Here is a 23,731-nt window from a genome sequence, read left to right on the forward strand (position 1 = left end):
TATTACGTGTCTGATTTTTATTGTGTATTTTATGGCTCTGAACAAGTTCTTCACAGCTAAACACAGCAAGGTAGAAATGAAGGCGAACACATCAATTTCCAGTTTACATGGTAATTAATAAAAAAAAACAACAAAAAAAACCTAAAAAAAACAAACACTTTACCAACTGGTTTCTGCTTCCGTTATACATAAAACTGTCTGTTAATTTGTGTTTGAGTAATTGATGGTAAAAAGGTGATGAGGGGGAGCACAAATAGGTGAATGACTAAAAGTGAGTAGGATTAACAAGTACGCAGGGACTTTAGAGTAATTACTAACCAGAGAGCAGAGCTGACTTACCTTTTGGTGATGGAGAAGGATTGCACAATCTTTTCGCGTGCCTCTCTGAACCTGTGAATAAAACTTTCAAGTGTCATTAAAACACTACAGGATCAATTTTCTTAGATTTTCTTTCATACAATGTAACATTTTCACAAGTTTTTTGGTAAAATCACATGGATATATATTTTAAAATTGAGTGAGATGATTCACTGAATGCATTCGTGACAAAGAAGAATACGAAGGTGAAACATTTGTGAGCGCTTCTTATCCAATTTTCTCTGTGAAGGCAGCGCAGATGTTCAGTCAGTAACAAATCGTGATTCTATCATGGAAGAAAAAAAAAAAAGGCAATCTGGCTAACGTAAAATGTGCAGGACAAACAACATTTTAAAAAACAACTTTGTCAAAGCCAATGCATGATGCACGAATGTGGCAGAGATGTGAAGTCAGGAAAACAATAGCGGCATAAACCTCCAACTTTTATTCATAATGAATTCCCCAAAGAACAACTTCAAGTGTTTTGGCGTGTGTACAAAAACACCTAATAATCATTTACAACCGAAACTATAACCCAAGAGAGGCTGCAACGCCGCTATTCACGAGTGATCGGATTCCTCCTTTTACTGTCGACGTATTTCATTAAAAGTCACCAAAAACGAAAAGTAATACGATACTGAACATGCAAGCAGCGGCGCAGACAGCCAAGTCAAAATTTACTGCATGACAAACAACAGACAACCATCAAAGTAAGTGAATATTGTTGGCCGGCTTCAGTTCATGCTCCACTGTCTGTCATGGCTTATATGTCACGAGGGCCCAGTGCTGCTAGGTCATGCAGAGATGACAGTTAAAAATGAACTGTGCCGTCTCGTGGGTCCCGCCACACACAATAGACCTGGACTAATGCCATAAACACTCCCCCTTACCAAACTACCTTATAGCACAACTGAATTTTTATATTTGATGCTGTAATAAAAACTTGCTTCTAGGTGTCACACATGTAGACTTGGTGTCAGAAGAACTTGTGATCCGAACACTGGATACGCTCAATTGTAAGACAAACTGGGGAGGTACGGGATAAGCATTAACATATGTGAACCTTACATCCCCTTTTCAAAATGTGTTACACTAAATAATGACAATGTTACGTTAAAAATCACAATATACTGAATTCTTTAAAGGTTAGTATTCATATAATGATACGCACTGAACTGGAAACCTTTCACACAGATGTTACATGTCCGCACTTACCTTAGTATCTTAAGTCAATAAACTGATACTGGCTATTTGATTGATTAGTGTAAATCCAGCTTGAGACACCCCAACACTCTTCTGGCATAAAAAAAAAACTCCTGTATGGATTTACTGAAGGGGTGCTGTGGTAATTACAAACAAGATGTGGATGAAAAAACCTAGAAGCTTCCTTTTCATAACACAAAACTTTTCCTCCCATAAATGACTGACACAGGCTCATTTAGCATCAAAACCCTTCTCTTTATTTCTCTCTTGCTCTCTTTGATTGCTTCTGGTAGAAGTGAGATTGTCAAATACACCTGAAGAACTGGGTAAATGTATCTCCCCTTATTTCTCCAACTGGATTTTGTGCTGTTCATAATTTCTGTATTCCCCGGTGAACTAAAAACAAACATATTTAACGTTCATTAGCATTACTTGCCCTCCTCTTCACGTATGCAACCTAGTAGCCAAAGAGTGAATAGGGTGGTAAAAGTGTGATGACTTACTGCAGGGGCTATTCTGGTGGTATTGCAGATGTGTGAAAGAGAGGACAGGTGCCAGCTCGCTGCGGAGTCCAATTTTTCCTGCCTCATTTGTCTCCTGTGACTCCACACAAATCCCTCCACCTTTCTGCTGCGGCCCCGCCCCTTCCTGGTCAGCCCAGACCACGCCCCTCTCCCTCAGCACAAGGTGTTCGAGTTCTTGGTTGTCCGTCTCGTCAGCTTCTGTGGTCAGCCCGGCACCACGCAGCGCAGAATAATGCCGACTATAAGCTGGCAGCAAGATATTCACCATTCTGAAAAGAAGCGGGAAAACGATCTTTCAAACTTCTCCGGGTGTGCCGCAGTAAGAGTTCACTTAATTCAGAATGAATTCACTCTGGCCCAACCTACTTTTGCATGCGCTTGTTTTCCTGATCCTGCAGGTTGGTGAGCTTGACCATCTGCTTGATGTGTTGTTTGAGATCATTTACCTGCAGCTCAAATCTGTGGCAGTGTAGCTTCTTCTCTAACACCTAAACCAAGGGGAGAATTGAGGTCAGACAGCAGAAGTGACAAGTCAAAAGCCATTCTAACATAAGTACTCTGGAGGGCAGAATTAGAAGAAGAAAAAAGAAGAACCAAGAAAAAAAAAAGATGGCAGAGGGGTTAGGATACTAGGGAAAAGACACAAAGTTCATCCATGTTTCACCAGAAAAGCTGTCAACTCGGGGTAAGGAAAGGGAGGGGAAAAAGATGGGGAATAAAAAAAGAAAAAGAAAAAAAAGGGAACTCTGACGTAAAGAAACTACGAAACAACAGCAGAGAGAACATTTGACCGGGTGGATGCGTCATAGTTCTGGGTCAGTTCCTGGAAGAAAGGATAAAGCAGAAAAAAATAACATGGACATGGTTTTAGGTAACTGGCTGCTGTGTGAGGGATGAGTAAAGGGTATTGATTTATTCTCTTCAGTGATCCACGAGTGAGCTAGAGAAATAAAATGAGCACGGTTCTAATTACTGGGAGAACAGATGGGAAGAAAACAAAGACAGTCACGACACCAGTAGAGACACAGCCCACCTTCCAAAATAAACAAACAAAAAACACCAAGCAGTGAGTTTTGACGGATGTAACCCACATTGTAAAGTTTTTCTCTTCATATAATCGTGCTCACTTGTCTTCCAAGTTATGTAATTAGGTAGTGTTACTTACTATTTGGCTCTACTGATCAAAGACTGACAAGTATTAACAATCTTGATTGCGTAAAATGATCAGAAATACTTAATAAATAAACAAATTAAAGGAAGATAGAAGTTGATTCATGTTTGCCAGTGAATTGCTCTTTTCGTACCGCCAGTTAAAAAACACCCCCCCCCCCCCCCCAAAAACAAACAAACAAACAAACAAACAACGGGCCAACGAGTTCAACTCACCTCTGTGGTTTGATCGTTCGACTTCAACAACCTAATCTCGTTCTCGACGCGGTGAAGCCAGCCGTCGTTTTCCAGGAAACGCGTTTCTGCCTCCTTCAAACGCTTGCAAATGTGTTGCTGCTGAGTCCGTAAGCTGGCAATCTTCCGCTCGTGCTTACAAGTGGCCTGTTGAAAAACACATCAAATGGTAACATGGATTGTGTTGTGCTCGTATTAGAATTACACACCATTAACTGTGTTCGTGGTCTGAATAATTATAGCTGCGAACAAGCTGTTTTTTTTGGGGTTTTCTGGTTTTGAGCCAATGTCGGAAACAAGTTGGGTCAACAATTTGAATAAAATAAAAGACTAAAAACATACGCACATAGTCAAGTACACAGGTGTGGTACTAAACACTTCTTAAGAATTCTCTTTTCTATTTAAAATGCTATCACAGCTGAGAATAACACTGGTACACACACACATGACAGAAAAGAGCCAGGCACTGATGAGCAGTGACCCTTTCCTGTAGTGGCGTAAATGAGAGACTGAGACAACTACAGGGAGCGGAGAAGTAAAACGATGAGTCAGCAGCTGTTTTTCTGCAGGGATGATGAAAACTGTGGATAGCAGAGTAAGCATCAGCTACCTTCTCAGTCTTTTCCTTGGCACAGAGGTATTGGACCTGCAGGTTGTCCTCCTCACTGTAGCGCTGGCGCAGCTCATTCTCCTTCAGCTGTCTCTCCAAATCCAGCTGTTCTTGCCTGATTTGGGCTCGGCTCGAGAAGATTCGCCGCAGCGTTTCTGACACCCTGGAGACAGAGACTTTTTCATTAGAAGCTTCAGCTTAAAATGCCAAACTTTTTTTTTTTAAAAAGCAATATGAATTGACCCACTTGGTGTGTAATTACATAAAGTCAGAGCAGGTGTATACTTTGTAATGTATACTTTTAATGGGCAAATGTGGATTTGCCCTTAAAAAAAAAAAAAAAAAAAAAAAATCAATAACAGGAGTGATAACAGCTTGCAATGCAAGTGTGAAGCTAAAAGGTTTCAGTTTTGCTGGTAATGTCAAAGAGACGCTCGTGATTTTTGAGGCCGTGGCGCTGCAGCTTTGGGAAAATATTACACTGCAAGTTGCTTTGGTTCCCTCCGATTCACATAGATGAATGGGGGCAAAATATTAGAAACACTTCTTAGTATAATCCAGTGCAATAAAACAACACCACCAGAGGGTTTGGAGCCAAATGTGATTAATAGCTGCTGTGTGTGCAACATGTAAAGGGGCAAATCTATCAATCTATCAATACATTGCAGTGCCAAAAGATCTTAAAAGTTTCTAATAGCTCCTTAAAAGGCCACGAGATATGTAATATTTTCACAACACATCTAATCTGCATCATTATTGTCCGATACATTAGCAAATGCAATAATACAGCTAATAAATGAAAGTATATGATCTGATGACAGCCATCTCTTATAATGTTAACACGAATCATTAACTTTCACAACATGCCACTTCTGTTTGCACTGCGACCGTAAGATCTTCTTAGCTTCTTCCTGGACTAGAGCTGAGGTGATGTCCAGGTTGGATTCAAAGGGCTGTCTAGTTCAGGAGGAGAGATAGCAGAGGTATGCAGGTAAATAAGGCTGGAGAGCTGTCGCTGAAATGTGACTGCACTCTTCAATGCAACTCCAGTGACGTAGGAGACGTCGTGGCCTTGCTAGACTGCTGAATTTTTAATAGTGTGAGAAGCGTGCAGCCTCTATTCAGAGCCTCTCACTGTGCGAGTTGTGAATTCTGATGCCAGTGAATGAAATGTGTGGGAGGGAGACTCATTCAGCTTTTCCTTGCCCCCCTCCCTACCCCTAACTCAAGTACCCCAACAGATGCCGCTTAATGCCTGAAAGATTACTAGATGTAATGATGGTGATGATGTGAAATTTTTTTTTCCAAATTAAAATAAATAAATGTGCATATATAATTTCATTAAAAAAAAAAAAAAAAAAAGGCTTTGGAGGCACGGCTGTCATTCGAGACTCAAGATTAAAGAAGAAATCTATCTAATGTGGATTATAGCAATTTTAATCAGCGCTAGCATAACTTGGTCCCAGGAGACACCAACTAACTGCATATTTGTGTAATTTTATCCATGTCTCAGAATACAAAACTGTCCAGTGCCAAAAGTTTCAAATCCCGACAGATAAAATGTCTGCATAGAAATAATCATAATTCACATAATAACAAATATTTAGTTAGTTACTTTAAATGTAGAGCCAAGTGGGCCCTTTACTTATTCTGCTTTCTTTTGAAAGTTCAGTTAATTGCTGTCACACTGTCGATCACTATTATTATTATTATTATTATTATTATTATTATTATTATTAAAATGCATATCCTTTGCACTGAGTTCAGGGATGAGTAAAGGTAAATAATCACGAGGAAATGTTGCAGATGTTAAATTTGCTTGTATCTGCTAGTACAATATTGCAGATTTAATCCAAAGGGGGGAAAAGCCCATAAAAATAAATAAAGAACTCTCTCTAAATGCTGTGAGAAAGTGTATTTGTGTCTTTTTCTGATGCATTTCCTACACTATACATTACACATTTAATCCCAACAATTAAACCAGTGGTATATCAGTAAAGAGGAGGGAAAAAAGGCTATTTGGGTGGAATGTTTTTTTAATGGGACTTGTTATACCCACTAGTGCAGCATGAGGTCATCACTGAAGACGCGCTGTTTTCCAGGAAGTAACAGTTTTCCAGGAGGCCTAAGCGCAGATTTCAAGGGACAGCATTTCATGGGAGTAACAAAAACAAGCTGCTTAAAAGTAAAAATGATCAGGGAAACAAGGTGGGCTGGACTCATTTCATTAGGAATTTAGCAGGACTGCTATCATTGGCTCACACACTTTGTTTTCAGTACATTGTGGACAGGTCAGCTTTCAAAAACTCTGTTAAAGGCCTAAGTGTGATTATATACGCATGGAGCCACATACAAATAAATAAACAGCAGCTGGTGTTTGCCACTGCACACCAACATTATGTCGGCATACAAAGCATGTAGGATTGCCTTGGGCCAAACAAAGTCACTTTGCTCCTATTTTAGCAACAGTTTTCATGTGCGATACATGAAAAGTGCCACTCCTGGTTTAAGAGTGCATTTAAGCTTTGGGATAATGTTTAGGAAAAACTTGAGGACAAGCTCTTCATAGACTTTCTGCCGTCACAAATCCATCCTGTATCATTTCACAAATTGTCACTGGTGACCGTTGAAAGACAATTAAAATGTGGATTTTACTAGCTTCATTCACAGTAGTTCGGGTGTGTTCCTCTACACTCTGCTAGGAAAAGATAGACAGCACAGATTTATTTAGGAACTACTTGCTTCTCTCCAAAAGAAGGAAATCAAATATCTTTACTTCTTGTTTATCACTGAGGTGAATTTTGCTTGGGAGACTGGCAGGTAGACTGGTATGTTAGATAAAGTAACACGAGTCTTGCAATTGACTGTCAGGAGCTCCACGTGCTGACACTATGAATGATATTACAGATGCAAAGTGCCAGAAGGAGTTTTCGTCACATGGTTCTTCCTTTAAGAACGAGATGAGGGGTGGAGACATTCAGAATGCATCTGCAGTTAAATACCAGCCACTTTTCCTTAAAAAAGGGGCCTGTGGAGGTTGTTAGGGTCTCCGATTAAATCCAAAGGCAAACCCAAACAAAGCTTTAGGAATTCTAGATAATCTTGTTTGGACTGGGAATGCCTTGAGAAACCCTCCGGAAGTACTGGAGAAAGGTGACAGTGATGTCTTGCAACTAAACACCACTTTTCTTAATCGGCTACAAAACCCCAGATTAATTATCAGAAAATACACAGAGCAAAACAGGCCGCAAGACAACAGCTACATAAAAACTGCTCGACTGTTCATGCAGAACTGTGATTCCGAGGTCTGGTGTTCAAAGGTACCTTTTGTAAAGTGGCTGTCTTTAAAGTGGAGCTAATGGTGGATGGCCAAAGTCAGTGCATGTGCAAGCAATCCCTGCGTTAATAAAAAGCTCAGGCTTCAGACTAATACTTGTTTCACATTTTTTCTACTCCTGGATATTTCTGACATCAAAAAGAGCTTCCTTCATACGGTCATCCCACCTACCTGACTATGAGCACCTGAATCCCTATCTATTGTTAAAATCTTCTGTTTGACAGGAGTAGCCAATCAGAAGACAGTGAGCTTAAAGGGAGGCCTGTAGGTGATGCAAAACTACTCTAGTAGAGTCCAAGGGAAAAAAACCCCACATGGAGGTGGAAATGACCATCCTCGTTACATGTCATTTAATAGCCTATTTAGTAGGGATGTAGTCACCTTAACTCATACCTCATCTTTGAACAATGCTGCGTGCTATTTAAAGTTGTTTTTTGGTGGTTTGCTTTGTTTTTAAAGCTCTAGATTAGCTAAACCCACCTGAATACACTACACCTGCCCACCCTAATAGCCTAATAAACAAAATATGTTATTATTATTTATTAAATTATAAAATAACAACGAGCATGCACCATTATTTCTAGAAGACTTCTTAAACTAGAACTGCACCCTATAGGAGAATAACAGTGATGAGTCTCATGTCCTGAGCAATAAATTTCACAAGTCTATAATAATGGTTTCATTTTGAACACAGAGGAGACTTCATAGCTACTCAAAGAGGCCAAAGGCATCAGGGTTATGGCTGAACATGCCTGCTATTATATTTGGCCATTAGATCAAAGATACTGAAATATGCCCACACTCAAAGCCAGACTCGTTAAACACAAAAACTGGAACATCCTCATGCTGTTTTTAAATAACACGCCATGTTGGTTCTTGAATTGTGGGGTGCTGTCTGCAAAGTTTTCAGAATGCCTCCTTGGAGACTTCTTTGACAGGCTGTCAATAAGTTTGGAGCCAACGCTGATTAAAAGTTGAGTGAATGTAAACATTAAATAACGCAGATCTAGCAACTCATATAAAGGCTTTGTACGATGCATACCAATTCAAGACAGCATATTTATGCCACTGACCTCATTTTATTCCATCAAGTGATGGTTTTAGTATAAATCTTGAATCAAGCAGCTCAATATATTCTCAAGCTGCTGAGCAGATTTAATAAAAGGCTCATTGCTATAAGCTAATTTCATAATATTTAATCTACCACAAATGCCAATGAACAAAGACAAAGGGCCACATTAAAAATGCTGTAAATTGGGATATCATTCTTGATTATACAACCTGACCCACTACACCCAATTACACCTTACGTTCCCTGTTCCACTTCTTTATAGAATCTAATGGATCTACAGCTGCCAGAACCATTTACAAAACCACATAATGCGTCATTATTGTCCGATACATTAGCAAATGCAGGCCACAAGCTCTCTGCCTGAATCATTGTCTTCATTCCAGTTACACGCTTTACAATAAAAGTGGTTATGACACATAAAGTAACAAGTTACACTCTGAGTCACGCTCATGGACTTGCTTACCTTTTGAACTCTTCTTGCTTCTGGGAAGAGATTGTGCTAAAAGCCCCAGCCCCCGTGCTCTTCGTCTCATATTCTTTTAGTTTCTGCTTCAACTGCATGATCTTTAGGGATTAAATAGAACATTGATATCAGTCAGGACTTATCATGACCATGTCCGATTGTCCAAATACAAAGTAATTAGTTGTCCTGTTTGTTATTTTGTCTTACCTCTTGCCGCTGCTTCTCACAGACCACAGCATACTGGCCAATGTGACTGTCCAAGCTGACAACATTACTCTTCAGCTGTCAAGGTAAAGGTAGAGAGAAAAACGGATGGCTAATATAATGTCATTTTGTATATTCATGGTCCAAGAATCACAGCTAGGATTACAACTGGTGACCATAACACAATATGACTTGAACACTAACCGAGGACTTGATCTCCTTAGCCCTGTTGGCATACTTTAGGGTATTATGGGTGTCATCATATGATTTGGAAGAGGGGCTAACATTGGCAATCATAACCGTCCTGCAGTTGCCTCCCAAGGAGTCTTTAAGTATCCGCGTCAGCTTGCTGTCTCTGTACGGTATATGAGCCTTTTTACTCTGAAACACATGAGAAAAATCAGGGTTGGCACAAAAAGGGTTAGGTTTCTTTATAATGTAGATAGACAAGTATCCAGAAAACACAGGAAACTCTCCAAGCTTGTGCTTACTTAAAAAAATGATAATAAAAAAAGAAAAGGAACAAACTCAGAATTGAGATTTTTACTAATTAGACAAAACAACACAAAAAATAAACCTGATTGAACCTTATTTATACTTTATGCAGAGTAATAACCCTTCATGGGAATTGCCCTAGGATGCATCTCCATCTGGACACCCGCCACAAGAAAATCTTATTGACATTTCACTGTCTGGTGGGGACCAATAAACCTAAAAGGGAACAAAATTCAGCACGGAGTGTTCATTTTAGATTTGAAATCTTTCTCAGCTGGTCTGTGAACATAGCTCAAGTCTTAATAATGGCAGCAGATAAACTACAGCTGCTTAGGTGAGTCAGAGTCTCGTGAGCATTGGGACTGCAGAAAGTCACATTAAAGACGAGTTAGCAAGAGGAGTGTAAAATGGTCTCTTTTAGGGACCACAGCTGTGCCTCCACTTCTCTTTGGGAAGAAAAAAAAAGATAACATCTGGATTCAGCCATTGTTCATGTCAGGTCTTGGGAGTTTCAGGATAACCGTGCCTTTTGGGGGGGAAACAAAATCACCGTTTTAATAAGATCAGGAGTTCAAAGTTGTTCCAAAGTCAGTATCTAGAAGGTAATATGTCAGCCAAACTCCAACCGTTTGTTTTAATTTCATTATTTCATTATTATTAAGTCTGTGCAAAATGATCACCACAACTTATAGGTGACTATAAGAATCTGAACTCATCTAAACATTGCAAGTAGCTACGAAATAACACCAAATTCACATTCGCAGGATTGGAAACAAGCCAACACCTTTTACATATCAAAACAACAGGAAAGTTAGCCGAGGCTCTTCTTGTTAAAAATACAATATCCTTCAGAAAAAGTCATGGTCCAGTCACTCTATTGATCCATCTCTTTTCTTTAACACATACAAACACAGTTGAAGAAAAAGTTTGCTTACATGGGATACGTGGAGACGATCCATATCCCATATGTGGAGGTCTGTTAAAAAGGTTGTATCAAAGCAAAGTGTAATGTGTGCATAATAATGACATGAGCTGGGAGAGAAAGCTGGGGGCAGCTGTTACTTTTTGCACTTCTGATAGAGAGCTACCCATCCACTACACTTGGGTGTGCTACAAAATGGTAAAATGGTATTATAGTCATTGTTCAACAAAAGTACAGCCACATAATTAAATAAAAATCATGTGGTTCTTGCTAGGTCTTAAAACTAGCTAATAACAACCTCAGATGAACAAGAACACATGACATATTATTCACTTCACCATTATTTACTTAAAACTAAACGAAAATGCAGCAGCAGTGCGCGAAAAACAGTCCACCCTTACAGTTTCCGTATGAATTAAAACAGTAAGTAGCAGCTGGGTGCTGCCAGTCAATGCATTTGATTAAATGATCATCAGCAAATGTGAGCACCTCTCTAAAAGCAAACGTTTTACATCTTCTTAGCAGGTGAGGTGTTTCTTAACACAATGCCAAGGAGGAAAAAATCAATAATGACATTAAAGAAGCAACTGTTGCTGCCAATCAAACTGGGAATTTCCGAACATTCCACTGAAAACACTCAAGATATTTCCCAATCACACATTTGACATGTTAACTCTGGTCAGAGACCTGACATGCATGTTAAATGTTAAAATTCATGACAGTACAATTTGAAAAAGACAATAAAATAATGCTTATTTGGAAAAGTTCCCAAGAGAAAGAATCTTCTCTCTAAAAAGAATGTGGCAGCACAATTAGGCTTGCAAAGTCCCATCTGATCACAGCGCAAGACATCTGCAACAATGTGCTTTGAATAGACTATACTAAAGTGGAAATGTTTGGCCATAATACACAGAGTCATGGCATATCAGCACAAATATTTCATACCAACTGTCCAGCATTGTTTTGTAGCCACAAGACCTGGGCGCTCTGTAGTCATTGAGTCGAACATGAACACTTCTATAAACTAAAGTATTCCTGAATCGAATGTGAGGCCACCTGTCCAATAGCTACAGCTTGGCCCAAACTGACCTTATGAGAGTTGCGCACAAATTAATGTCTGCAAACCTCAATAAACTGAAGCGACATCGTAAAAGCCAAGTGGACCGAAATTCCTCCAAAATAACGTGAGACCGATAAATTTATATAGAAAACAAGTACTTCAAGCAATTGCTGCTACAGGTGTCTCTGAGTCGCAGAAGCTAAACTACACTATACTGCCAAAAGTATTCCCTCGTCTGCCTTTACATGCATATGAACTTGAGTAACATCCTATTCTTAATCCATAAGGTTTAATATGATATGTCGGCTTAATCTTTGCAGCTACAGCTTCAACTCTTCTGGGAAGGTTTTCCACAAGGTTTAGAAATGTTTTTATTGGGAATTTACGGGACTGTTCTTCAAGAAGTACGTCTGTGAGGGGAGATAGTGATGTTGCATGCCTCCGCTCTTATTAATCTCAAAGGTGTTCTAGCAGGTTGAGGTCAGGACTCTGTGCAGTCAAGTTCTTCGACACCAAAGTCAGTCATCCATGTCTTTATTGACCTTGCTTTGTACACTGGTGCACAGTCATGTTGAAACAGACAGGGACCATCCCCGAAAAGTTCCCATAAAGTTGCGAACAAGAAATTATCCAAAATGTCTTGATGTGCTGAAGCATTACGAGTTCCTTTCATTACAACGAAATGACGTAGCCCAGTTCCTGTCCCACAGCATAATCCCTTGTCAACTTTACCAATTTTACATTTGGTAATTTACTTATCTATCAGTCTAGAGATCAAATTTGTACCACTATAGAGTCCAGTGGCGGCGTGCTTTACATCAGCGGCCCCCAACCCCCGGACCGGAATTGTTTGGTACCGGGCCGTGAGAGTTGAGGCTCGGGTGTGAAATTAATGGTTTTCAGGGTTTTTAGCGTTATTTTTTTTTTAATCGTTAACTTGATTTCCCTGGGTCTTTTCGCGTGTGTTATGAATAAATCTTCTTTGTTATGGTACCAGTACTGGTTTTATTTTGTTGTATTTAACTGCGACACCTTAATGGCCAGTTGTGTATCTGACGGACGAAAGCCGAACCAGTTCCACACCACTGAAGTTGCAGCATTCTTACAAACCAATTCTGGTTCATCTGCTTCATTCATCAATCCGCTTTCACCCTTCTCATTCTCTGTCGCCGCCATGCTTTTTCCACCATGTGCATATCAAAACAAAGGCACTGCGCATCCGCGTTTTACCCATATTCTATTGCAATTAGGGCTGGGCCATATTATACCGTTCACGGTAATACCGGTATAATGTTAGGCAACGATAGGAAAATGAAATATCGCGATAGAATATGAGTAAAACGCGCATGCGCAGTGCCTTTGTTTTCATACGCACATGGCCGATTGTTGAGTGAAACAGATGAACCAGAATTGGTTTGTAAAAATGGTTTAACTTCAGTGATGTGGAACTGGTTTGGTGTTTGTCCGTCAGATACACAACAAAGCACATTTTTTTTGCAGAACATGCAAGCGGCCGTCGTTATTGTCGTATTTGTCGGACTAAGATGCTCTTAAATCTGGGAGTAATCTGGGTCCTAAACTCAGTACACTTCAGGTCAAACAAACACTGCAGCATCACTGAGAGTTAACTGTCTAAATTCTTTCATCTTTAATAAAACGATCAGCATTGCTGCTTTACCAGGTGTAACAATTCAGTTTAACTTCCAGGCATCCATGAAAACAAAATTTATTACATTTAACAGAGTTAGAAGTTAGCAGGAAGCTAGCGGAAGTTAGCTCGCTAGTTTCGCTAGTTACCTAAGCATGATATAGCATGTTCTGACTGAGAGATTTCTGAAAAAATTCAAACGTACAGCTCTACTATCACTTCCAACATAAATGAAGGCAGGAAACTAAACAGCAGTGACGTTTGTAGGGTTACTGAAGTTGGGCTAGCTGGTATATAATGATGTGCTACGTGATCGCTAGCGACACAGCTATGTTAGCATAACATAAACAGTGAAGCTGGAGGATGAACACTAAGGTTCCTCATGGTTAGAGACAAATGCAATCGCATGGCAGGATGCTGTAAACGGACCAAACGTCAGTCAGGAGAACAACTGAGATAATCCATCCACAATACAAGGCTAGTCATTAATATACTGCAACAACATGGGAATAATCAGAATCAGAATACTTTATTGATCCCTGGGGGAAATTATTTTTTGTTACAGTGCTCCATTTTAAACCAACATTAAGACAAGACAGAATAGAGCAGCTGCCAGAGAATTCAACATCAATGAATCAATGGTACAGAAGTGGAGGAAGCAAGAAGAATGAGTTTAATAAAGTTTGATTTATCTAACTGCTTTGTTTAGCTCAATGTGCCTTATGGTCCAAAAAATACGTACTGCACACTACAGTTTAATGTTGCAAAGCACCTCTTTTTAACTTCAGTGGATATTATATATGGTTATGCTCAGGATATGTCAGCCCATTTCTACTGGAAATGCCTTTTGGTTAAACTTTCAGCAAGGAATTTGCATTTGCACTGTTACATTTTTATAAAGCTTTAATGTACATAAAAACCAGCTTCTTGTTTAAGTGAAAATTAATGGAAGGTTGTCTTTTTGCGCTAGTAATGTTGTGGAGTATTTTGTCTCGCATCAATTATATCGTCAGTTATATCGTTATCGCAAATTTTCAAATGTATATCGTGATAAATATTTTTGGCCATATCGCCCTGCTCTAATTGCAATATTTCATTTTCTTATCATTGCCTAACATTATACGGGTATTACCGTGAACGGTAAGATATGGCCCAACCCTACTAGATCATATTTGATTATATCCTTATATCTAAAAGCTAAAAATTGACAAAGGATGCACCTTCTCTGTAATAAAAATGGAAAAAAAAAAAAAAAAAAAAAAAAAAGCTAGGGTTGATAGTAAGGTACCCCGCTACAACATACCCTAACTGGCTCATGTCAACACTTTAATAAAGCCTAGCTTTGCCCTTCTACGAGAAATGAACTTTCAAATATATCCATATTCTACAACAGTTTCAGAAAGTCCCCTTTTCATGACCACGAAACAGTGGCCTTGTGTAGATAGAAGGCCAAGCTGGAGAGTAGGGTGCATCGTAAAATGTATCTGAATTACTTCGGACATTGCCTAGGGCAAACAACTTACAACAAAAACCTCTGTGCAACATAGCATGAAGATGACACACTGAGCAGCCCAAATGCAAGTACACACATTCTTCTCACTCAAACAAATGGCATGTCATCCCAGACACAAGTGAGGACATTCTTTCCTGTAAACAATGGCCACAACATGAATTCTTGATCTGCCAGCAGCAGACAGTGAAACACCAATAACCATGGCGACAGGATGTGAAACGAATGCTGGGCATTGTAGGCATGACTGCAACACTCAAAAATGGTGGGATGGTATGACTCTAACTGGACAGCGCCCATGAAAGGACACTGCTTTAACTCAAGTATGAAGTAACCTGTTGAAGTTGGATCACATTTCAATATGGCTGTGGTAGATCTGCACAGCGCTTCCTAAATGCATGTGGCCTGCTTACGCCTCGTCCCTTGAGACTGTGTGTAAAACGAGAACACTGCTTGACAGGTTAATGTATGCAACTGGAATGAAATAATACCCAAATACTCAGTTGACTCTGTACTTCACAGGCACTCTGTTTCATATAGAGACTATTGGTTAACTTTATGTACCTACAACCACAAAAATCTTAACATTATTTTTTTCACTTATAAATACAGAACAGCAAAGGAATAATAAGGTTAAAAGTTTGACCTTCTGAAATATATTTTATGTTCACTGTATCCGTTTCTATTTATGGAGACATCTACATATAAACCTTATAAATAAACATTATAAATAAATATACCTGTTAACACTGTTGTAGAGTCTGTTGTTGATGATTACGTAAGTAAAGTCAATAGAGCCAACTCAGAATGTAAAACTGTTGAAGTAAACTATACATGACATAAACTGCATTTTCTTTTAGTCTTGCTAGTTATTATAGTATTGTTTAAAATACTGAATTGTATTGTATTATTTATTTGTATTTACGGTTTCCAAATGAAGACATTTTTATAAATACTCCTTAATGTAACTTTTTTATACCAGTTTTTTTATACCTGGCACAATACTCGCTAAAGGTGGTAAGTCATAAAAAAAAGTGTGTTTTCTCAGTATATTCCTCTGAAATGCTAAACCAAAGAGATGTAGATCCAGTGTTAAATGTAATGCTTGCACAAAATTTCTATTTAAAAAAAAAAAAAGTTGCCAGATATCAGTTTCACAAATTAATTGTACATTTTTAAACAAAACTAATGAAATACTCTTAGTGGTTCTAGTTTAGAGAAGTCTATTAGCACACCTTCATTTTGTACACTATATACTTAGTTGTACACACTTCAATGGGTTAGTGTTATCTGTAAGTTAAAACAGCATTTAACATTAGTTACGTTTGTCTGTGACTGTTGCACCAACTACGTCGTTTTGTGAACGTTTCAACTTTTTGTGCCTCTGAACACATAATGCTTAACTTTGTTATAGTGAAGAGGGAAACTTAGCACCCATAAACTATAAATAACAAAAAAGCCTGTAAAAACGAACAAATAAAAAACATTAGCTTGCATGCTATCCTAAGCATAATTGTTAATGCTGGTATAGCTCACTTAAGTTGAAAATTGTTCAGTAGTTCCTCTCTTTCCCAAGCTCAAAGGTCTCAATCCTGTGTCCTGCGCCACATGCACCATTTGTTAGGCGGTATTAATTTCTTTGTTTAGTGTCAGAATAAGCTACTATTAAACTGATTTGTAACAAATAAAGTTAGGATTCAATGTGGCCCATACAGCTTTATACTTACACCATGGGCTGTGGCATATTATATTGTCCACAGTAATACCAGTATAAACTTTATGCGATATAAAAATGCCATATCTCAATATCATTGCTATGGCAACACCATGCCTTTACAACAGCCTCCAAAGCAGCACAATACTTGCTAAAGGTGGAAACAGCAAACTTGTTTCACCACTTGAGACAAAAATGCTGTCCAGTACAACCAGGTTCTGAAAGAGGAGATACTCAGAGGTAGGGATGTGCTACCCAGATGTAAACAAATGACTGCACCCGAGGGCTCGTTAGCTGTAGTGCATATAACGGGAAGAGCAAACGGTGGATGGAAATTACTAATGCAGTTATATGGTGGGAAAAGCAGGGCGTTAAGCAGCTGGTTAAAAAGCTCAACCCTGGAGACAACATCCCAGGTAGAAAATTATTTTCTGTTTTATTATGCAACAATATTCTTCAGCTCCAGAGTTACATGGTTATTAAGTTACTCTAATTATTGTTAAACTCAAGTGTTAAGTTGTCCTTTTATACTTGCTTCAAATTCGCAGGGAAAACACTACTTAGAATACTTTTGTGCTTATATTTGACTTATGTTGTGTTACTGGATGTAATAGTATTGCTGGTACCTTGTTTCAATAAATTTACACTTTAAAATAATGCCACACTATTAAGCATTATTAAGGTATTAGCAAGTGGTTAATTCATCATTTAAATAGCATTACTCCTCAGTATGCCATTTGTGAATACAGATATATTATTATGACTATGCTTATGATTATTACTAGCAGTGATATAGTAGCAGTGATAGCTGTACATGGTGCAACAGTATCAGATGGATAAACATATCTGTATTTATAAATGGAATACTAAGGAGGAGTAATGATATATAAATGATGAATTAAGCACTTGTTAATACCGTACTAATACCTTTCTAATGCTTAATAGTGTGACATCATAATAAGAATATAACAAGTGCTACCGAGACTTCTTATTTTGAAGCGTGAATTTATTGAAACAAAGGTACCAGCAGTAGCATTATAGCCTGTGATTAATGACAGCTCATCGGAAAATAGTGATGTGTCGGTCGCGAACGAAATGGCTCTTGGAGCCGGATCTTTGACGTGAACGATGCGAGCCGGCTCCTTATCGCGAGCCATGGGTTTTTCTTTTCTTTTCTTTCTCTCACCCTCTCTCTCACAATTTTTTTCCGCTTCACTCCGCACGCGAGCCTTGTGCTTTGCGCTGGGAAGAGGGGGGAGGGGCGGTAGTTACACTTGCAGTAGCACAGGAACCAGTGTTGGGTGTAACGCGTTGTAATTAAATTAATTTTCCACTGAAAAAGTAGAGTAACTGATTACTGTTCATTTTTAGGTATTTTAATTACAGTTACTTACAATGTACTTGCGTTACATTGTAAAATAATTAAACTCGCTGAAAATCATTATTTAATTTCAATAATTTATCTTCTAAACGTAGAAGTAAACTCTGCCGCTTTAACATCGCTGTATTACAGCTGTACGTCATTTCGCGCCAGTTTGCTGCATAGTCGTATTCTAAAGCAGAAGATGTCGGACTCGGCTGAAGCGAGTGGCTGTTTTACAGTGGGGCAAAAAAGTATTTAGTCAGCCACCGATTGTGCAAGTTCCCCCACCTAAAATGATGACAGAGGTCAGTAATTTGCACAAGAGGTACACTTCAACTGTGAGACACAGAATGTTAAAAAAAAAAAATCCATGAATCCACATGGTAGGATTTGTAAAGAATTTATTCGTAAATCAGGGTGGAAAATAAGTATTTGGTCAATAACAAAAATACAACTCAATACTTTGTAACATAACCTTTGTTGGCAATAACAGAGGTCAAACGTTTACTATAGGTCTTTACCAGGTTTGCACACACAGTAGCTGGTATTTTGGCCCATTCCTCCATGCAGATCTTCTCGAGAGCAGTGATGTTTTGGGGCTGTCGCCGAGCAACACGGACTTTCAACTCCCGCCACAGATTTTCTATGGGGTTGAGGTCTGGAGACTGGCTAGGCCACTCCAGGACTTTCAAATGCTTCTTACGGAGCCACTCCTTTGTTGCCCAGGCGGTGTGTTTTGGATCATTGTCATGTTGGAAGACCCAGCCTCGTTTCATCTTCAAAGTTCTCACTGATGGAAGGAGGTTCTGGCTCAAAATCTCACGATACATGGCCCCATTCATTCTGTCCTTAACACGGATCAGTCGTCCTGTCCCCTTGGCAGAAAAACAGCCCCATAGCATGATGTTTCCACCCCCATGCTTCACAGTAGGTATGGTGTTCTTGGGATGCAACTCAGTATTCTTCGTCCTCCAAACACGACAAGTTGAGTTTATACCAAAAAGTTCTACTTCAGTTTCATCTGACCACATGACATTCTCCCAATCCTCTGCTGTATCATCCATGTGCTCTCTGGCAAACTTCAGACGGGCCTGGACATGCACTGGCTTCAGCAGCGGAACACGTCTGGCACTGCGGGATTTGATTCCCTGCCGTTGTAGTGTGTTACTGATGGTGACCTTTGTTACTTTGGTCCCAGCTCTCTGCAGGTCATTCACCAGGTCCCCCCGTGTGGTTCTGGGATCTTTGCTCACCGTTCTCATGATCATTTTGACCCCACGGGATGAGATCTTGCGTGGAGCCCCAGATCGAGGGAGATTATCAGTGGTCTTGTATGTCTTCCATTTTCTGATGATTGCTCCCACAGTTGATTTTTTCACACCAAGCTGCTTGCCTATTGTAGATTCACTCTTCCCAGTCTGGTGCAGGTCTACAATACTTTTCCTGGTGTCCTTCGAAAGCTCTTTGGTCTTGGCCATGGCAGAGTTTGGAGTCTGACTGTTTGAGGCTGTGGACAGGTGTCTTTTATACAGATGATGAGTTCAAACAGGTGCCATTCACACAGGTAACGAGTGGGGGACAGAAAAGCTTCTTACAGAAGACGTTACAGGTCTGTGAGAGCCAGAGATTTTCCTTGTTTGAGGTGACCAAATACTTATTTTCCACCCTGATTTACGAATAAATTCTTTACAAATCCTACCATGTGGATTCATGGATTTTTTTTTTCACATTCTGTCTCTCACAGTTGAAGTGTACCTCTGGTGCAAATTACTGACCTCTGTCATCATTTTAAGTGGGGGAACTTGCACAATCGGTGGCTGACTAAATACTTTTTTGCCCCACTGTATGAAATGGAAATATTCACGTCACTTCACTTTTCTAAAACAAGCAGACAAGAACATTACAGTAATATGTAAACTATGTCCTGGGGAGAAAAAACTATCGGCCGCTGTCAATAGCACGAGTAATCTACTGAAGCACCTGACACGGCAGCACAGACAAACCCTTCTGAGTGATTCTTGTTCATCATCCATGGATAACACCGCGGCAACTCCTGCTAAGCAGGCAAAATTTTTTACTTCAGCAGCACAGAAAGTGTCTGAAGGTGAGCTTAAAAAAAAAGATTGCAGAAGAGATGCTACCGCTGTGTACTGTAGAGTCTCCGTCTTTTAGGTGCATATTAAACAAAATACCTGTGTGTGGCAAAAAAGTAGCACTGCCCGATCGAAAAACGTTTTCTACTTACTTAGATAAGTGTTATGCTGACATGGAAATGGAGCTTAAAGGGACATTCGAGAGTTTGGAATATATTTCCAAACTGCTGACATTTGGACCAACCATAACAAAAGTTTTCTCGGAATGAGGGCACATTGGATTGATCCTTCTACTTTTGTATGAGGACATGCAGCGCTAGCATGTAAAAGAGTTTGAGGGAGACACACATATGATGTCATCTGCAATGAAATTGAGCAAGTACATTCGGCTTATGGACTGAACTCTAATTTTATCAAAGCTTTTAGAATGTTCCAAAAATCAGACTCTGATGAGGAATCCGAAGAAGATGAAGAGCAGACCCTCTCCACAGAATCTGAAGGACAGTTTTCTCTCCCTCCACACTTAAGGTGTGCATCATACACACTGAACTTAATTTTTCATGATGTTGAGAAATGGCTTCAAGCAAATGAGGCAAAATTCATCTACAGAAGTGCAACTTCAAAGTGTTCTGCAATGTGGACAAAAGCAAACCGTTCTTCTGTTGCTTCAGAGTTAGTAGATAATTTTTTCAAGAAAAAACTCATAGTAACTGTTTCAATATATATATATATATATATATATATATATATATATATATATATATATATATATATATATATATATATATATATATAAGGGGTGCAACGATACACAAAATTCACGGTTCGGTTCGGTTCGATACTTTGGTGTCACGGTTCGATATTTTTTCGATACAAAAAAAAATTTCATGCCTTTTTAATTTGTCATTTATTAAAATTATAAATATATATTTTAACACAAAAGTACAGTTTTTAAATTTAACCCTAACCCTTGTGCGTGTTGTTTTTTAGCTCGTCATATTGCAGCCACAGAAATTCTTTTGTCCATGAAACCATAAAGCTGCACTTTCTTTTTGCCTTATAGTCTGATTTGTCATAACTTCTCCGTTTTGTGGTAAGCTTTTCTTTGGCTGTCACTTCTTCACCCTGACCTGTCTTATTTGGCTCAGCAGAACTAAAATATATATCTGTCTGTGAAGGTTCTCAATCATCCAGGTCATCGTAGTGAAACATATATCCTGCCGCACTCACATAAGCTCAGCGATTCTCTGCGCGATCAACCTCTCACATGTTTAAGCTGCGGGAGATTTCACTTGTCATGTTTGCATAGTAAGCTAACGATTAATAAGACGATGTCAGAGGAATTGGTGCACAAATTATCATCACTCACAGATCAGTGCTGTTGCTCTCTATACACAGTTCGCAGGATTGCAAAGTGAAAGCAAAAAAACAAGCACAAATTCAAACACGATTTCAATATGTCACATATTGACAGTGGCTCACCCAATGACATAATTACCCAGCTACATTTCTGAAAGAATGCAAAAGCATTGACATATATTTTTCCTTCCTACAATAGCCCGACAGGCAGGGGAGAGATAGCCCCGGGACGTCGGGCTAGCGATATTGCGAGCCCTGTATATGATTGAGGAATCACTCATCTTTGGAAAAGAGAGTTTATTACAGAGAAATGTCTCTTTCCAAAATAAAAGCTATACTATACGCTTCTTCTGGGCTATATTCTCAGCAGCATATTAAACATATCAGGTCTCCATAAGGAGAATCCTGTGCTAACAGCTGTCTAAATGACTCGGCTAAAGTTTGTAGCATGCATGCTTGTTGTTTTTGTCTTTGCACTAGGATGATGTCGGTGTAAATGTGCAGTCATATTCGTTGTGTTCCCACTAGTGCTTTCAGGTTAATCTCGTTGAAATAACCTTAACGCCACAACACGGCAAATCTCCGTTAACGAGCTACCCTATACAGAGGGGCTAGACGGCCAACACGTTAACGAGCTAACTGCGCTAACACACTAGCTCCCACCCATGTAATTGAGCATTGCATGGCACATCCAACATACTGTTTTACTTTAGTCCATGACTCGCTTACCTTCAGGGTCATACGTCACATGAAAACCAAAATAATTCCAAACGCCAGATCTGAATGAGGGTGGGGAGGTCCACTTCTGTCTCGCTAGCTTGCCCTGCGCTCTTCCTTCTGACCATCCTGTCTGTGTTGAGCGCTCAGTGAATCTGCGTTCGACTACTCCGCCTAGGCTGCACTCTCGAGCCTAGGCGGAGTAGTCAAATGCAGATTCACTGAGCGCTCAACACAGACAGCATCGTCAGAAGGAAAGTTGATAAAATAAATTACAAATTTTGTATTGTTCTTTTTTTTTCTCCCCTTTGGTTTTCTTTCTTTCTCTCCCCCTCTTTTTTTCATTCTTTCCCCCTGTCCTATCCCACAGTCATGTCTGCAACTGAAAATAAAATAAATTCATAATTATAATAAAGGTCAATCAAATGGACCAATATGATGATCCACTTAAAATAAATCCTCTTGGCATCTTTCTTGGCCTCAAGACAACAATTCTGATGGCTATAGATCCAAACGGGACACAAAAAAAAAAAAAAAAAATTGAAAAAAAATTTTGAAAAAAATTGTATTGTTCGATACATATGCGTACCGAACCGAAAGCACTGTATCGAACGGTTCAATATCGATACGAATATCGTTGCACCCCTAATAAATAAATATATATATATATATATATATCCTAAGAGCCTTCATCAGGAACTCAATGGGGATGTGGCGTACAACACTAGAGGCCAACTCCAAGCCCATAGCACAAGTCACCATCAAGTGCGGGATCTACCAAGGAGATGCTCTGTCCCCACTGCTGTTCTGCATAGGCCTGAACCCCCTCAGTGAGATCATTAACAAGACTGGCTACGGATACCGACTACGGAACGGAGCAGTTGTCAGCCACCTCCTGTACATGGATGACATCAAGCTGTATGCCAAGAGTGAACGAGACATCGATTCACTGATCCACACTACCAGGCTATACAGCAATGACATTGGAATGTCGTTCGGACTGGAGAAGTGTAGTCGGATGGTAACAAAGAGAGGGAAGGTAGTCAGAACTGAGGGGATTGAACTACCAGAAGGCAACATTGCAGACATAGAGGACAGTTACAAGTACTTGGGGATCCCACAGGCGAATGGGAACCATGAAGAGGCCGCTAGAAAAGCTGCAACCACCAAGTACCTGCAGAGGGTCAGGCAAGTCCTGAGGAGTCAGCTGAATGGTAAGAACAAGATCCGGGCCATCAACACGTACGCCCTGCCCGTGATCAGGTACCCTGCTGGGGTAATAGGCTGGCCAAAGGAGGAGATAGAAGCCACTGACATAAAGACAAGAAAGCTCCTTACCATGCATGGAGGGTTTCACCCCAAATCCAGCACCCTGAGGCTGTACGCTAAGCGGAAGGAAGGGGGCCGGGGACTGGTGAGTGTCAGCACCACAGTCTAGGATGAGACAACGAACATCCAAGAATACATTGGGAAGATGGCCCCAACTGACCGAGTGCTCAGTGAATACCTCAGGCAGCAGAAACCCAAGAAAGAGGAGGGAGACGAGGAACCATCATGGAAGGACAGGCCCCTGCACGGTATGTACCACCGGCAGATAGAGGAGGTGGCTGATATCCAGAAATCCTACCAGTGGCTGGACAAAGCTGGACTGAAAGACAGCACAGAGGCACTAATCA

The 23,731-nt window shown here is 39.8% G+C and overlaps 1 protein-coding gene across 2 annotated transcripts in view; it reads right to left on the reverse strand.

The window, feature by feature from the left end:
- kif18a (kinesin family member 18A) overlaps nucleotides 1–23,731 on the reverse strand; it is a 49,713-nt gene that overhangs the window by 8,786 nt on the left and 17,196 nt on the right. For both annotated transcript variants that reach the window (XM_080302786.1, XM_026166449.2), the window contains exons 7-14: nucleotides 9,379–9,555; nucleotides 9,178–9,252; nucleotides 8,971–9,071; nucleotides 4,099–4,261; nucleotides 3,471–3,635; nucleotides 2,451–2,572; nucleotides 2,064–2,353; nucleotides 340–390 (exon numbers count right to left, since the gene is read on the reverse strand). In XM_080302786.1, the coding sequence (XP_080158912.1) occupies nucleotides 340–390; nucleotides 2,064–2,353; nucleotides 2,451–2,572; nucleotides 3,471–3,635; nucleotides 4,099–4,261; nucleotides 8,971–9,071; nucleotides 9,178–9,252; nucleotides 9,379–9,555 (1,144 nt within the window). The remainder of the gene's footprint in view (nucleotides 1–339; nucleotides 391–2,063; nucleotides 2,354–2,450; nucleotides 2,573–3,470; nucleotides 3,636–4,098; nucleotides 4,262–8,970; nucleotides 9,072–9,177; nucleotides 9,253–9,378; nucleotides 9,556–23,731) is intronic.

The sequence above is a fragment of the Astatotilapia calliptera genome, chromosome 1 (assembly GCF_964374335.1).
Source record: "Astatotilapia calliptera chromosome 1, fAstCal68.1, whole genome shotgun sequence".
Classification (NCBI taxonomy): Eukaryota; Metazoa; Chordata; class Actinopteri; order Cichliformes; family Cichlidae; genus Astatotilapia; species Astatotilapia calliptera.